Genomic DNA, 14,968 nt, shown 5'->3' with positions numbered 1-14,968 from the left:
GCCTCAGACACTTACTTGCTGTGTGAACCTGGGCAAGTCACTTAACCATCTTTGCCTCAGTTTCCTTATCTGTAAAATGAGCTGGAGAAGGAAATGGCAAACCATTTCAGTATCTTTGCCAAGAAAACCACAACTGGGGTCACAAAGAGTCAGACACAAATTAAAATGACTTAATATCAACAACAAACGAGTTATCCTTTTTTTTAGTCTCAGGTACCTTTTAAAGATCAATCTATACAGATGAATAAGTAAGAGACTAGCTACTATTATACTGGCTTGGATTTTATTACAGAGATTATCTGTTTTTGTCCTTCAGAGTATGAATGATCAGTTAGTTGGGATAACAAAGAAATTCCCTCAATTATAAGTTATGTGTTTGACCAGGTTCCTGATCCAACTTTTCACTAAAAATCCTGGAATAGGGTATGACCAGAGGCAGGATTCCAGAGAAGATGGAATTCTGGTCTTTCCCAGTTGTCCTTTCATTCCATAATTCTAAGGCTTCCTAAAGATATGCCCCCTTATCCCAGAGGTGTTATTTGCCAACTGCTATAATTTAATGTATTTGAAAAATCAACTAAGAGATCCATGTTTTTCGTGACCAAAAATGGCTTTTTATAAATAGGAAAGAAAAGGGAATACGCATTTACATAGCTGGTGATATTAGGGAGGCAATATTGTATAGCAGAAAGTCAGTGAGTTAATCAGCATTTATTAAATGCTTACTATGTGCCAGGTCCTGTGCTAAGAGCTCAGTACACAAAGTAAGGCAAAAATAGGCCCTGCTCTTTGAGGAGTTCACATTCTAATTTTTGGCATGCCAGTAAGAAAAAAAGACCACTAGACTTGGAGTGAACCTAGACTCTTTCTCACTGTGTGACTTAGGCAAATTAGTTAATCTCTCTGAGCTTGGTTTCTTATCTCTGACATGAGAATAATATCACTTACAGAGTTGTAGGAAGAAAAGTGCTTTGTAAATCTTAGTGTACTATGTAAGTATCAGTAGTGTAGTAGTAGCAGTAGTAGTACTGTAGTAGTAGTTGTGGTAGTGGTAGTATAGTAGTAGAACTAGTAGTAGCAGCAACTATGTGATTATGAAAATATTATTTTGGGATGTGGGGTGGGGTACAGCTTTTTGAATAGAGTTCCTTCTGATATAGATTTCTGTGTCTTCCTACCTATAATGTACTGCTTCTCGAGGGAAAAGGAGGCATATAACTAAATATTACACACCTTTGTGAAGAAATCACACTTAATATTAAGCATATATAGAAAGTTATGATTTCAAATGAAGGAAAAAATACCCAGAACAACAAAAATAATTAGCCTGAATTTAGTCAATCAACTAATTCTTTTTTTTCTTTCCAGAGCTGATTTTTCTATTATTGCAAATTTAGTGATGAATTCAACCCCATGTCATTTGACAACTGAGCTGAGCAATGCCATCATTTTGAATTGCTTATTTAAAAAGCACAAGTTACACATGAAAACATGAAGCATATTCCTTCATCTACAGAGGCAGTGGAGTATGGTGGGTGGAGGGCTGTCCATTTAGACAAAAAGACCTGAGTCAAGTCCTGCATCTAAAACATACTAGCTATATGACATGGGAAAGTTACTTTAACATGGTGTCATGGGCAATGTAAGTCATATCCATGGAGGGAGTTTCCCCACCAGGAATTTTTTCATACTAATGAACTAACTCACAGTTCTGCGCCCTCCCTCCCACAAAATTATCTTATATAGGTTTTCTTTTTAAAATATATTTTTATAAGTATATGTGTCTGCTGTGCTATAGAAGCTATGCATGTTTCCCCGAAATTAATATGAAACACCTAAGCTTTCAATATCTATGAAAAAGGGCTGCCACAAAAGGTTTTATATGACCTTTATAAGTTGCGTAAGTTATATGTAACTTGATTGGAGTTAGTGAAGCTCCTAGAATACCCAGAAGACCTAACTAACATGCTTCTCATAAAAGAGAAGAAATATATGATAAGTGATATTTTAATTCTATGATAAACTTTGCCTAAGAAATCTCTGCCAAATTGCTTTGTGTGAAAATGTTTCATGTTTACATGGATAAACACTGTTGTTTAGAGGAGGGCAGAAAAGCCCTTTTCCTCTCTCCTCCCTTCCCCACTCCATGGGGAAGTGAGTGGTATTAATGTTTTATGTTACCATAAAGCCAAATATATTATTATCATGCTATGTTGAGTATATAAAACCATATGAGAATGGCTGGCTTGTTTATTTAGTTATTAAAATTTAATATTCTGTCCTTGAGACAAAAGAGATAGTATGACTGACCACCTTTCAAAAGAAAATGGTCTTTGGCTTTAGAATGGTGAGTATAAATTTATGATAATACTCTTATTGGTCCCATTTGTGACTAAAGGTATGCTAGGTGAGAGACTGGTGTCAGTAGCCTTGAAAAAGAATTGGCTTTCACCTAAAACTAAGTGCCCAATTCGTAAGTTAAATCAATGTTCTTGGCTTGATGGGTATAACAATATAGCCATGAACCAACCATGAAATGTCATAAGGTTAGTGGTCCTTTAGGTGAGTACTCTAGGAAATTTATACTGGTGCTACAGTCCTCCTTGTTCTTTTTCATAAGCTTCCTTGAAAACAGAAAAGATGTGGCCATTTAGAGTTGGAAAAATATGTAGGCTAGCCAATGAAAGATCTTAAATTATGTCTTGGTTGCTACCTTCATTCTTGGTTTTTTAGAGCCGTTACTTCTTTAATTGTATGTCTTAATTGTGATTTCCTCTTCCTTCACTAGATTATTGAAAATCCAGATATCCCTCCAGATTTGAGGAAACAAGGTATTTAATTTGATTTTTTGTGATTGTTATTGGGGCTTATGTGGCACATATTTTATTTGAGGCGGCTAGGTATCCCAATGGATAGACCATTGGACCTGGAATCTGGACATACCTAAGTTCAAATTCTGATTCCAACACTTACTGTCTGACCCTAGGTAACTCACTTAACTTCTCTGCCTCAGTTTCCTCATCTGTAGAATATAGGTAATAATAGTACCTACTTCCCAGAGCTGTTGTGAAAGTAAGTGCTTTGCAAGCACCATATAATGTTATTATCATTATTATAATAATTATTTTGTTGTATCAGTTGAGCTCTTGCTTAGGTCCCTTATCTTACCTAGTACTACTGTTATTTAAATTATATGCAAATATAGATTACTCACTTTCTTTTCTTTGTGCCATTTCTAATTTACTTTCTTCATCATGTCATCATACTTATTAATTGCTAAATTGAGACATGTCAAAATTATATATGACCCTGACCAGTACAGTTCTATTAGACCAGAGATTTTAAAATATCCAATTGTATAAGTTTAAAATAAATGAATACGGAGGTTTAATAATTCAAACAAATATTTAAATATCTATTTCTCTTCTATAGTATAACAGTTAATTAAGGAGGGGTGAGTGGGTAGGAAGTCAATACAAGGAAAGGGCAAGAAATAAGAGGTGGTGCTGGGTCGAAGGAGAGACAAGGGAGAAACAGAGTGGCTCAGAGATCTCAGGAAACAGCACAAGGGGAGTATAAGGCCCTTTTAATGAAGTAAGCAAACTGGAAGGCGTAATACAGAATAAACCACTTGGAGGATGAGGAGAACCTTGATTACTTAAATTAAACTAATTTAATTTGGGCCATTCATAGGAACTGGGGGGCTATCACTAAGTTCTGAATTATTAGGTAAATTACTCCAGTCATACCCTGCTATTCACATCCTTAAGGTACCCCTTAAGACTGAGTTACAGAACTATGGCTTATCTTCAGGAGTAAAGGAAGTTTCCTTACAGATAGTTCCCTATACCAATGAAATCATAGGTCTAGATGCACCCTCCAAAAAGGCCACTTCCTAATATTCTCTGCATTATTCATCACTATCAGCTCCTGCTGGTAGCTCTTCATCTCCTCTTTATACTTTAACTTTGGGAGGCTCTGCTCTGAATGGAATAACTAGAGAAGCTCACTATGGGAGTAATTATTCCCTGGGACTTGATATGGCAGTGACTAGAGCAGTAATACTATGGGGACAAATCAAGCCAAATGCTAGAGCTTTCAAAGGAAAGTATGTATTCTTTACTTCATAGCTTAATCCCAGGGTTTCCTTTTTTATCTTTGTATGCATCTTTCTCTGGTTTCCAGCTTCCTGCATCCTTCCCACCATTCTTGGCCATTGGTACCATTTTCAGTAACCTAAGAATCTGACAATTCACACTATTGCATTTTTTAGAGTCGTTTCATTTGCCTTTTATAGCTTTTTTTTTTAAAAAAAGTAATATTAACTCCATTATAACAATGTTAATTTTCGATATTTTCCTCTCTTCCCTTTTGCCCATGTCACTACCCCAGAGCATCTTCCCTCTAGAACAGTGTGACTTGGAAACCAATAAGAAAAATGGGATTCCCAGCAGTTTAATTTAATTTTGTCTTTAGAGACAGGATCTAGTATGATGTCTTGCACGTTGTAGGCACTCACAAAATATTTTAATGAATGATATACCATTTACTATCAATAGTCAAAAGCTATTAAGGTATTAAGCATATAAAAGCACATAAGCCTAAAATGATGATTACATTGTTTTAAAAAAATAAAAAGTGTGTCGTAAAAGTTGTCTCCCTTGGATGGATATTCCAACTTGTTTTAGTGCTTCAGCAACTAAACCATATGGAAAAATATCTTCTCCTGAAGCTAATATATTAAAGATAAACCTAGCTCCTTATACAAATTTGGTGGCAAAGCATCAGATTTCTTGGTGCCCCAATGCTCAACATGTGCCTGCTGTCTTGGAAATGTGGCTCTTGCCCCTGTCTCTGCTACCCTTGGCTGTAGTAAATCACTGACAATAGAACTTTCAGGTCGTAACCTTAAGGACAATAAAAGCTATTATAAAATGCCTCTGTAGACATAAAAAGATACCAATGGGCAACAATGCAACAATCCATATGGCATCAACCAGACACATGTCCGACTGTGTCATTGTCTAGACTATGACATGTCTTTGGTTGACCAGTTCATTGACAAATGTATATTAGCATATACCTGGGATAAGCACTGCAGATGAACATTGAGCTGGACCCCAGAATTGTATAAGAAGAGGAAAATATCAAGTTGGATTCCATTTGGGAAATTGTGTAATGCTTTTTAGCAGTCAATCTCCCTGGTTCAAAAATCCGTTTCATTTTTAAATTGGTATCTTTTGTTTTTACATCATCTTTGCTTCTGAATACATTATTTTCCCTTTCCCAACCTAGCACACCATCCCTTGTAGCAAAGATTGAACAAGAAAGGGAGGGGGGAAGCATTTTAGACAAACTAACAATATCAATTAAGTCCAATAGCTCCACACTCATAGTCTCCCAACTCTGCAAAGAAGGGAGGGAGGTTCATTTTCTCATCTCTTTTCCATGATCAAGTCCGATAATTACATCATAAAATATTCAGAATCATTTGATTGATATTGTTACTCTTTCTGTTTGCATTGTGGTAGGAATTTTTCATGTTGCTTTCCTTGTTCTGTTTGCCTCATTCTGTATCAGTTCATATAAGTCTTCCTATGCTTTTCGGAATTCTTCATCTTCACAAATTCTAGTACATTGTAATTCCATTACATTAATGTACCACAGTTCTTTTAACCCTTCTCCAATTGATGGGTACCTAAAAGACTATTTTAACACAAAAGTTCCCCCAGTCCTGCTATGTCTTGTAGATCTTGAAATGCCACAATACCAGAAGAATCACAGAAACAGGTGACCCAAAGACCAACAGGTTGCAGTACTATTTCCTATAGTACATTGCACACAGGAAGTAATCTAAGGGATATTATTGATGCCACATTTGATCAGTTAAGAAAGAAGTCTAGTAATATGGTAAGAGGAAGGGATAACAAGTGAACAGACTTCAAGCCTACTGGGGATAATGAAATGTAGAAGATTTAGGGGAAGTCCTCTCCTACATCAAGCAGACTCTATAGATGAACAGGACAAAATTATACAGGATAAGAAAGCATGGATAGGTTGCTACCTGCACTGATGAATACCCACATCTTTAAGATCACAGAACTACTGAAGTGTTGATCAGCAGGTAATTTATATGTATCTAGAGTAAATACAAAGTCAACCTATATGTTTAAGTCTGTATGCCTCCACTTAGCATTTAATTTATTTCTAAACTTCTTTTCTCCCTGATAATACAGAAAGACACTGTATTATTTCCTTTAGGCAAGTCCTATAATGGATAGAATAATGGACTTGGGGTCAGAAATATGTGAATTCAAATCCTGTCCAGACACTTGTTAGCAGAGCAACCCTAGGCAATTCATCTAACCTTTCTCAGCCTCAGTTTCTTCATCTGTAAACGGAGATGATTACCTACCTCACAGGGTTGTTACAGTGATGAATTAGATAATATATACTATATTTTGCAGACTTTAGAGCTTTATAAATGCTAATTATTATTATTTTTAGAATGGTATTATCCCTAGTCTAAAATGAGCTTTTCCGAGTTCCCTTGTACCTCCAAGGAAGGATTAGCTTTTATCTGGTTCTCAACTTCCTACTTCTGGCATAGATTAGTAATAACGTGTATATATATATATATATATATATACATACATATACATATATATGAGATATGCATAATATCTCATATACATTATGTTAATAATAATATATGTTTTTTAGGCAGCTAGGAGGCTCAGTGGATAGAGTGCTGGGCCTGGAGTCAGGAAGACCTGAGTTTAAATCAGGCCTCAGACACTTACTAGTGTGTGATCCTGAGCAAGTCACTTTAACCTCTGTTTACCTTACTCCACTGAAGAAGGAAATGGCAAACCACTTCAACATCTTTGTCAAGAAAACCCCACGGATAGTACTGGTGTGCACCATATTGGTGTCCACAGGGTCATGAAGAAATGACTGAAAAACAGCAAAGACAACAATATTTATTTAGAACAGAAAACAATTCATGACATATTAAAAATAAATCCTCTGAGCTTATTCTTTCTTATATCATTTAAAGTTTTTAATTTATAGAATAAAACAAGTATTTCCATAACAGTATAATAAAAAATGATGATTGCACAGGAAACTGCAAATCTGTTATATACAACTTGCTATTCCTTTTAAATACATAATAAAGTTATTAGGTACATTTATTTTTTTTCTTCTTTTTTTTCCTACCTTTCCTCCCCTGCCCTTGAGATAGCTACCATTAGACACAAATACACACACACACACACACACACACACACACAAACAAAATCATTCTGTACATATTTCTATTTATCAGCTCTTTCTCTGGATGCACTTTGTATTTAATTTGGGTATTTATAATAGTCAAAATTACTTATTCACTCTAGTCTATTACAAACATATTGCTATTACTGTATACCATTCTCTTGGTTTCTGCTCATTTTGTTCTCCATTATTTTGTGCAAGTCTATCCATGCTCTTCTCTTAACTTATTCTTGTTCCATCAAGAAATTGTTGTCTCTCAAGTTTTTACCTTTCCCTGTGGAATTTCTTCTTGTTACTGCTGTTTTTCCTCTGGTGGGCTGTAGACATGTCCAATCGTGGGAGCTCCAGAAGGTATAAAGTATTAAACATTATGGGGTGATCCTGCAGATACCGTGGGGCCTATTATGCCACTTTTCTCTTTAATCTTTTCTGTTTTGAAGGTTCAACTTTAGAAACCCTCTGTGATGCTGTCCGTCCTTCTGCTCCTCTCCGTTCTGTGTGAGAAGGCTACAAGCTGCGATAAAGTAGTGCTACAAATGCCCATTCCTTTGGGCATCAATCACCGATTTCTACCATTTCTGTCTACAGCTGGAACTGTAAGACTGTCTTTCTATCTATTTGTAGTTTACAAAATAATACATATATACAATGTATATAAAAAATAGCAGCATTATAAAAGTACTTGCTGCTTTACTAGAAAAATCCCATTTGATCCTCGTGATAATATTTTGTGAATGTGGAGAGAGGTGCTATTATAATCACCCATTTTACAAATTATTCAACTGAGACTGAGAGAGGTTAAGAAACTAGCTTAGGGTTACATAGCTGTTAAGTGTCTGGAGCAGGATTCAAACTCAAGTCTTCCTGATACCAACCTTTATATATCTATATCTATATACTTATATAATATATATACATGAATAATACATAATATAGCTCATTATTCTATTTTATTATATATAATATTGTAATATGTATGAATAATATATGTATATTTATTTGGAGTTTCTTCCAGAGTGAGGTGTCCAAAGTACCCAGACACCATTATCATTCAGCTTGCAAAAAAGATTCCACCATAACCTTCTCTTGAAAAAAAAAAGAGGACTTTAAAGGCATTTTATTGATACTTCTATTTTTCACAAACACTTATAGTCGTTTTCCCAAGAATTTCCCACCCACAGAAACCTCTTTTAAAAAAAAAAGCATCATTAACTAAAACACATAGACACAGTGACTCTGTCTGACAACATATTGCCTCATTCTTTGTCTTAGCTACCATTTCTCTACTGAGGGAAGGAAGACCCAACTCATCTTCAGTACTCTGGAGTCAAGTGATTGATCTTTACATCAATCTGTGTTCTGATATTTTCTTAGGGCAGTGAGTATAGGTAATAATCATAAAAATATAAAAAAATTTTGTGATTATTACCTTATACTTTCTTCTAGTTCAGTTAATACATATTTTGTGTCAATAAGGTATGTGGTCATGATATTTAAATTTTAGGTAGCCAGTTTCCCTCTTAAAGGAACTCATTATATAATGATTTTCTAGTTATAGGCAGACATCTTTACCAGATGCACACACAAGTGCAATCACACACATATACTCCTTTCTCAAAGATGTAAATACTAACAAGTCTCTATTTTAATTGATTTTTTCATGTGACGTTTTGTCACTAGAATTGTCTTTTTAGTTGGTGTGGGTTCAAAACATTGAAATTTCAGAGGAAGGATGAGAAACTTGTGCCAGATTTGATAAATAGCAAATCTTTTAGTTATCCAACATTCTGCTAACCAAGAAGTCCCTACAACTGGAATTTTGTGCTTACAAAAATTCAATTCCATATTTATTGAGAATGTGCCACATGTCTAAACTGTCCTGTGCCCTGTAGATTGATGACTGACTGAGCACAGTTTTTACTTTAAGTACAAAGCTCCTGGAGGGCTTTCTAAATCATCAGAAATTGCTCTACGTGTAGATATAGTAATGATGGCTCATGGTGACCAGCTACCAACCAAAATATCAACCAAGCCAGAGCTTCCTCATAAAATGAGAGTTTACCCTCATTAATGATCAAATTAATGAGCAAGAAATTCTATTTTCTCTCATTGTCTTGGGAAGTGCAGAAACACGGACCAGAAGAAATTAAAATTAGTAAAAATTTGTGTTTGAATTAAAAATGCAAATGTTTCTCTGATTCTTTGCAGTTGCTGCTTCACAATCTTGTCATGTAATGACTCAGGAGAACTGAGTTATTTATGTAATTTATCTTGAAGTGCCTTTAAGAATGCGGTTTTATACCTATAGTTAATCCTAGGTGTATAAATACCTCTTCTGATTCTTGGTTACCCGAGAGATATTTCATCTTTGTTGTTGTTTGTTGTTGTTATGTAGAGGCAGGAATAATTCTTTTGTGTTTAAATTGTATGCATTGTATTGCTCGGTTTTTAAAAGTATCAAGATTGCTAAGATATCTAACCCAATGATTTGACAATGAGATTTAGTGGGGGAGAAATCATTGCAAAATTGATTTTCTTTCTCAGCACCCCTCTTGATAGATTAAGGCTTTCTAAAGCCCATTCTGCCTAAGACATAGAGGTTTTAATAATATTTAGTGAGTACAATTCCCTTATATTACTGTGCTCAGGTATAGGACTGAGCCTACCTACCTTATGAGCCTTGAAGGTACATTATTAATCAGATTTCTCTCTTAGTTAAGTCAAATTAATTCTTTATTTAGCTCCAGGGAGAAGTATAACATTTTAGGAAGATTTTATGGAGTCTTAGAAAGATTTCTTTTCAAATACAGCTTGTCAGACAAATTTACCCTACGCAGGCTTGTAAGTCTGTAAGCCAGAGCTTTGGTTTTATTGGAGTGTCTGTTATAATTTCTTAGCTCATCTATGGTTTTCCAGCTCTCGTTACTTAATTTGAAATGAGATCTATGGAAGATTAATCACTGAATCAATAAACATTTATTAAGGACCTACTATGGGCTTGGGCTAGGCTTTGCATTGAGCTTTGGGGATACAGAAACAAAGATAAAATATTCCACCCTGAAAGAGCTTATTTTCTATTGGAGGAGTCAACAAGTCACATATAATATCAACAAAATAAAGACAGTTAATTTTGGAAGGAGAGCACTCACACCTAGGGAAGATCAGAGACGGCTTCATATAGAAGGCGTGCTTAAGCATTCTAAGAGGTGGACATGAGGAGAGAGTGGATTCCAGACATTTTCTGCCATTATTTCCTCCTTCCCTCCAATCTCAGAGGAAGAGGTGACCCTTCTCCTTGCCCAGCCCAACCCCCTTTACATGAATGCACTCCTGCTCCCATTCCTCCTGACTTCCCCAGCAAATTGATCTCCCCACTGCCATATTTTGTCCACTTTCTTTTCAGTCCTATTTCCTAGTTTCTTCCCTACTTTCAAAAAAACAGGTTATAACTCTTCCATCCTTAAAGCTTTCACTTGATCAATTCATCCCCATTAGCTATCATCCTATTTGTCTTCTATCCTTTGTGACTAAACTACTAGAGGAAGCCACATATGCTACACATAAGCCTCTAGTGACAAAAAGACCTGAGTTCAAATATGACCTCAGACATGCATTAGCTTTGTGATCCTGAGCAAGTCTTGATCTGCCTCGGTTTCTTCAACTATAAAATGGGGATAATAATAGCACCTTCCTTCCAGGGTTGTTGTGAAGATCAAGTGAGATAATATTTGTAAAGCGCTTAACATAGTGCCTAGCACTTAGTACGTGCTTAATAAATGCTTATTTCCTTCTTTTCTCTCTGGAGCCTTTGACACTGTGGATCACATTTTCTGCTTGGATATTCTTTCCCCTCTGGATTTTCATGACACTGCCCTAATCAGGATCTCCTTCTATGCACAAAACCACATCTTTCCAGTCTTCTTTGCTCATTCTTTTTCTATAACTTGTCCAATAGCTATGGATGATCCCAGAGGTCTATTCTGGTCATTCTTATCTTCTCCCCCTATACTATCTCACTTGGTGATTTTATCAGCTCCCAAGGGTGCAGTTATCATCCTTAAACAGATGATCCTCAGGTTTATACAGCTACTCTATTCCCTCTCCAAAATTCCAATCTCATATCAGTAACTGCCTTTTGGAACATCTATCTCAAGCTGATATCTTGAGGCAATCAACTTCAACATGTCCCAAACAGAACTTATTATCTTCAAATCCTCTCTTCTTTTGACTTTCCTATGACTCACTGTCAAGAACATCACCATCTTCCCAGTCATTTAGCCTAGGAACTTCAATGCCATCCCTGACTCCTCATGTTCACTCAGCCCATATATGCTGTCCATTGTTAAATCTTTCAGTTTCTGTCTTCACATCTCTCATATATGTTTCCTCTTTCCCAGTCACACAGACACTGCCCTAATACAGGCACTTATCTTATCTAGTCCATTGAAAAAGTTTTCTAATCATTGGTCTACTGGTCTACTTGCCTCTCCCCATAGCAGTCCTGATTACTAACTTCAATGGCTCCCTATTACCTTTTGAATCAACTATAAAGTCTCTGGAATTTACTCACTTTTGAGCTTTCCAGTCTTCTTACACTTTATTACTCTCTACACTCTATGATCCAGTGATATGGACCTACTTAGAGTTCCTTAGCAGGAACCTTCTCTGATCTTTGTGACTTCCATTAGAGTATAAGTTACTTGAGGGCAGGGACTGTCTTTTTGCCTCTTTTTCTTTCCATAGTGCCTGGCACCATAGTAAGCACTTAATAAATGTTTCTTGATGAATGTATGAATGACTTTGTACCTGTTCACTGGCTGTCATCTTTATCCCTCTGGATACATGCTTCTTGGTTTCTCTACCTTCCTTCACGACTCAGTTCAAGTCCATGATCTTAGAGATCTCCTATTCCAACCCCCTTCATTTTATAGAGAAGGAAGATGTGATCTGAAAATTCAGTGAATAAATTGTTGTTGTTGTTATTAAACACTCAGCTTAAGTCTCACTTTCTCTAAGAGGTTTTTCCCCTGCCCCGCTAGCTGCTAGTGCCCTCTCTCAGATTACCTTCCATTTTTTATATGTCTTGCACGTCCCTAGTTATTTAGTTATTGTGTCCTCCATTATAATGTAAACCCCTTGAGGGCAGGGACTGGTTTTTGCCTTTCTTTGTATCCCCAACATCTAGCACAGTGCCTGACACATAGGAAATACTTACTAAATGCTTATTGGTTGACTGACTGACATTGGGAGTCAGCCTATACTAAAGCTTAGAGAAGGGAGATGAGGCCAAGAGGGTTAGGAAGACCTAAAAAAAACAATTTTGGGGATTTAAACCATTCTCTAGGACTCTTCATGCAATGACTTCATCAACTCCAGCAGCTGCAGCTTCAATGAAGAAGTCTACAAACCATGAAATTCTCAAACAAAGGATAAAGTGACTCATGACCCTTCTATGAAGGCAGCTTGCCCCCCAGGGCTTTTCCAGTGAGATAGATGGTTGCTAGGATCCCTTTTTTATTCATTCTGGGCTCAGTCCTGAGAGCTGGTAAAAGGGAAAATTATTCGAGTGTGAGTACATGCATAATGTAAAACTGGGTGACCAGTGTAGGTGGAAAGCACTGATTTTTAAATAGCACCTTTAATGACATGACACATTCAGGGCACTGAGCTCCCCATTTTCTAGGTTGCCACAGTCCCCTGAAAAGCTGCCACGATGAGTCTCCAAGGAGACTATAATACCGTGGTTACCTTGGTAATATTTCCTGCCTGCCAATGTTTCAAGGGATCTAAAAACTACACTTTCAACAGTGGCTTGCTTTTGCTGATATGGAGAGAAAGAAACCCCTATTGAAAGTGTAGTGATATTTCAAGAGCCTCTAGATTCTGGAGCCATTGTGGACTATGCCAAGAGGGGGACATTCCTCGAGGACTGGGGTTGTCTTTAGTCTTGTCATTTCTAGGACAATAGGGTTGGAAAGAAAGGGGCTTGCTTTTCAGGGTATCATAACAGCACTTTACAATTTTTCTTTTTTTTCTAACAGTTTCAGGTTTTGAATAGTGTATATTAATCAGATTCCTTAATGGTGGCTGTCCAATAGTGAGCTTCCAGAATATGTAATAGCATGATACCAACCAAAGTATTCTGCCAAAAGTTGCTTTAAAGTTGGCTTGATGCTGATTGTTTGATGATCCTGTATGTTTTGTTTATCTCCCAGAGTCCACAATAAAATATATGTCCCCTACTCTTTACTCAGTCATGACACTAGTTCCTGTCCTCACCACCTCTCTCCCAGACTATTGCAATAGCCTATAATTGGTCTCCCTGCCTCAATTCTCTCTCTCTCTCTCTCTCTCTCTCTCGCTCTCTCTCTCTCTCTCTCTCTCTCTCTCTCTCTCTCTCTCTCTCTCTGTCTCTCTCTCTCTCCAGTCCATCTTTCACACAACTTCCAAAGTGAGTTTTTCTTCTACATGCACACACCCCCAGCCCCAACTAAGTAAACTCTAGTGGCTCCCTATTACCTCCAGGATAAATATAGAGACCTCTGTTTGGCATGGCATTTAAATCTCTTCACAACCTGGTCCCTTCCCTTCTTTCTAGTCTTCTCATACTTTTCTCTTCTCCAAGAACCCTATAATCTAGACCTACTTGTTCCTTGCACTTGAAGTGCTCTACACTGGTTGGCCCTTCCCCATCCCCAACTGTGTCTTGAATGCTCTGCCTTTTCTGGTCCACCTCATAGAATTCTTGGCTTCCTTCAAGACTCACTTCAGTCATCTCCTTATACATTTTCCCCTCCCCTGCCACCCAACTTCCTAAAGTTCCCTTCCATCTACTCTGCATGTATCCTCTATGTTCCTATTTGCTCCCATGTTGTGTTTCCTTCAGTATATGGGCTCCTTGAGGGCAGGGACTATTTTTGCCTTTCTTTGTATACTCAGTATTTTGCATGTAGTAAGAATATAATGAATGCTTTTTGATGAGTGAGTGAAATATGTGAACTCATGTACATTCTGCATTTTATACAACCTACCTTCCTAGCCTTAGTTCACACTATTCCTTTCCACATTCTCTGTTTTCCAGACACACCAAATTACTCACATGAACTTGTTTATCCTTTCCCTACCTCCATGTCTTTGCCAATACCAGTCCTTTCTTTTTACAATTTACTTCTCATTATGTCAACCTGTCCATCTCCATTCCACCTTCAAGACCTAGCTTAGTTGTCACCTCCTGAATTAAGTCTTTCCTGATCCCTCTAGATGAAAGTAAAATTTTCTTTCTCTGAAATCTCTTAGCTTTTTTGTTCTTGCCTGTCTTATGAATTTACATTTTATTATGTATTATGATTATCTCCCTTCTTAAATTTGCATTCTCAGCTGTATCAAAGAAAGGATCATCTTATTTGTCTTTTAATCTCTTCTAGGTTGTGACACAATTCCTTAAACATGGCATAAATGTTTATGAGAGCAACGAATGAGTTGTCCTCCTAAGACTACATACATAAATGCTCCTTTAGGCTAGTTCTTAGAAGTTTACATAGAATTTTCACTGCTAAGCTTTTTACTTACTTTTCTTAATTGCTAAGGCCACTAAGGTATCCTTTTGCTAATTATTAGTAACTGGAGGTTAGTTGGAGCAAGGAAGAAACAGAATTTAAAATAATCTTGAAAGGCCAATTGCAACTCTTCC

General features: G+C 36.7%; 1 protein-coding gene across 1 annotated transcript in view; it reads left to right on the top strand.

The window, feature by feature from the left end:
• Nucleotides 1-14,968, top strand: part of ARFGEF3 (ARFGEF family member 3) — a 202,821-nt gene that overhangs the window by 103,036 nt on the left and 84,817 nt on the right. Inside the window, 4 exon segments of the mRNA XM_036767780.1 lie at nucleotides 2,789-2,831; nucleotides 7,719-7,747; nucleotides 7,749-7,784; nucleotides 7,786-7,802. Of these exon segments, the coding sequence (XP_036623675.1) occupies nucleotides 2,789-2,831; nucleotides 7,719-7,747; nucleotides 7,749-7,784; nucleotides 7,786-7,802 (125 nt within the window).

The sequence above is a fragment of the Trichosurus vulpecula genome, chromosome 7 (genome assembly GCF_011100635.1).
Source record: "Trichosurus vulpecula isolate mTriVul1 chromosome 7, mTriVul1.pri, whole genome shotgun sequence".
In the NCBI taxonomy this organism is placed as follows: Eukaryota; Metazoa; Chordata; class Mammalia; order Diprotodontia; family Phalangeridae; genus Trichosurus; species Trichosurus vulpecula.
Note: the sequence above shows the minus strand (reverse complement) of the source record. Positions and strands in the feature narration are given on the sequence as shown.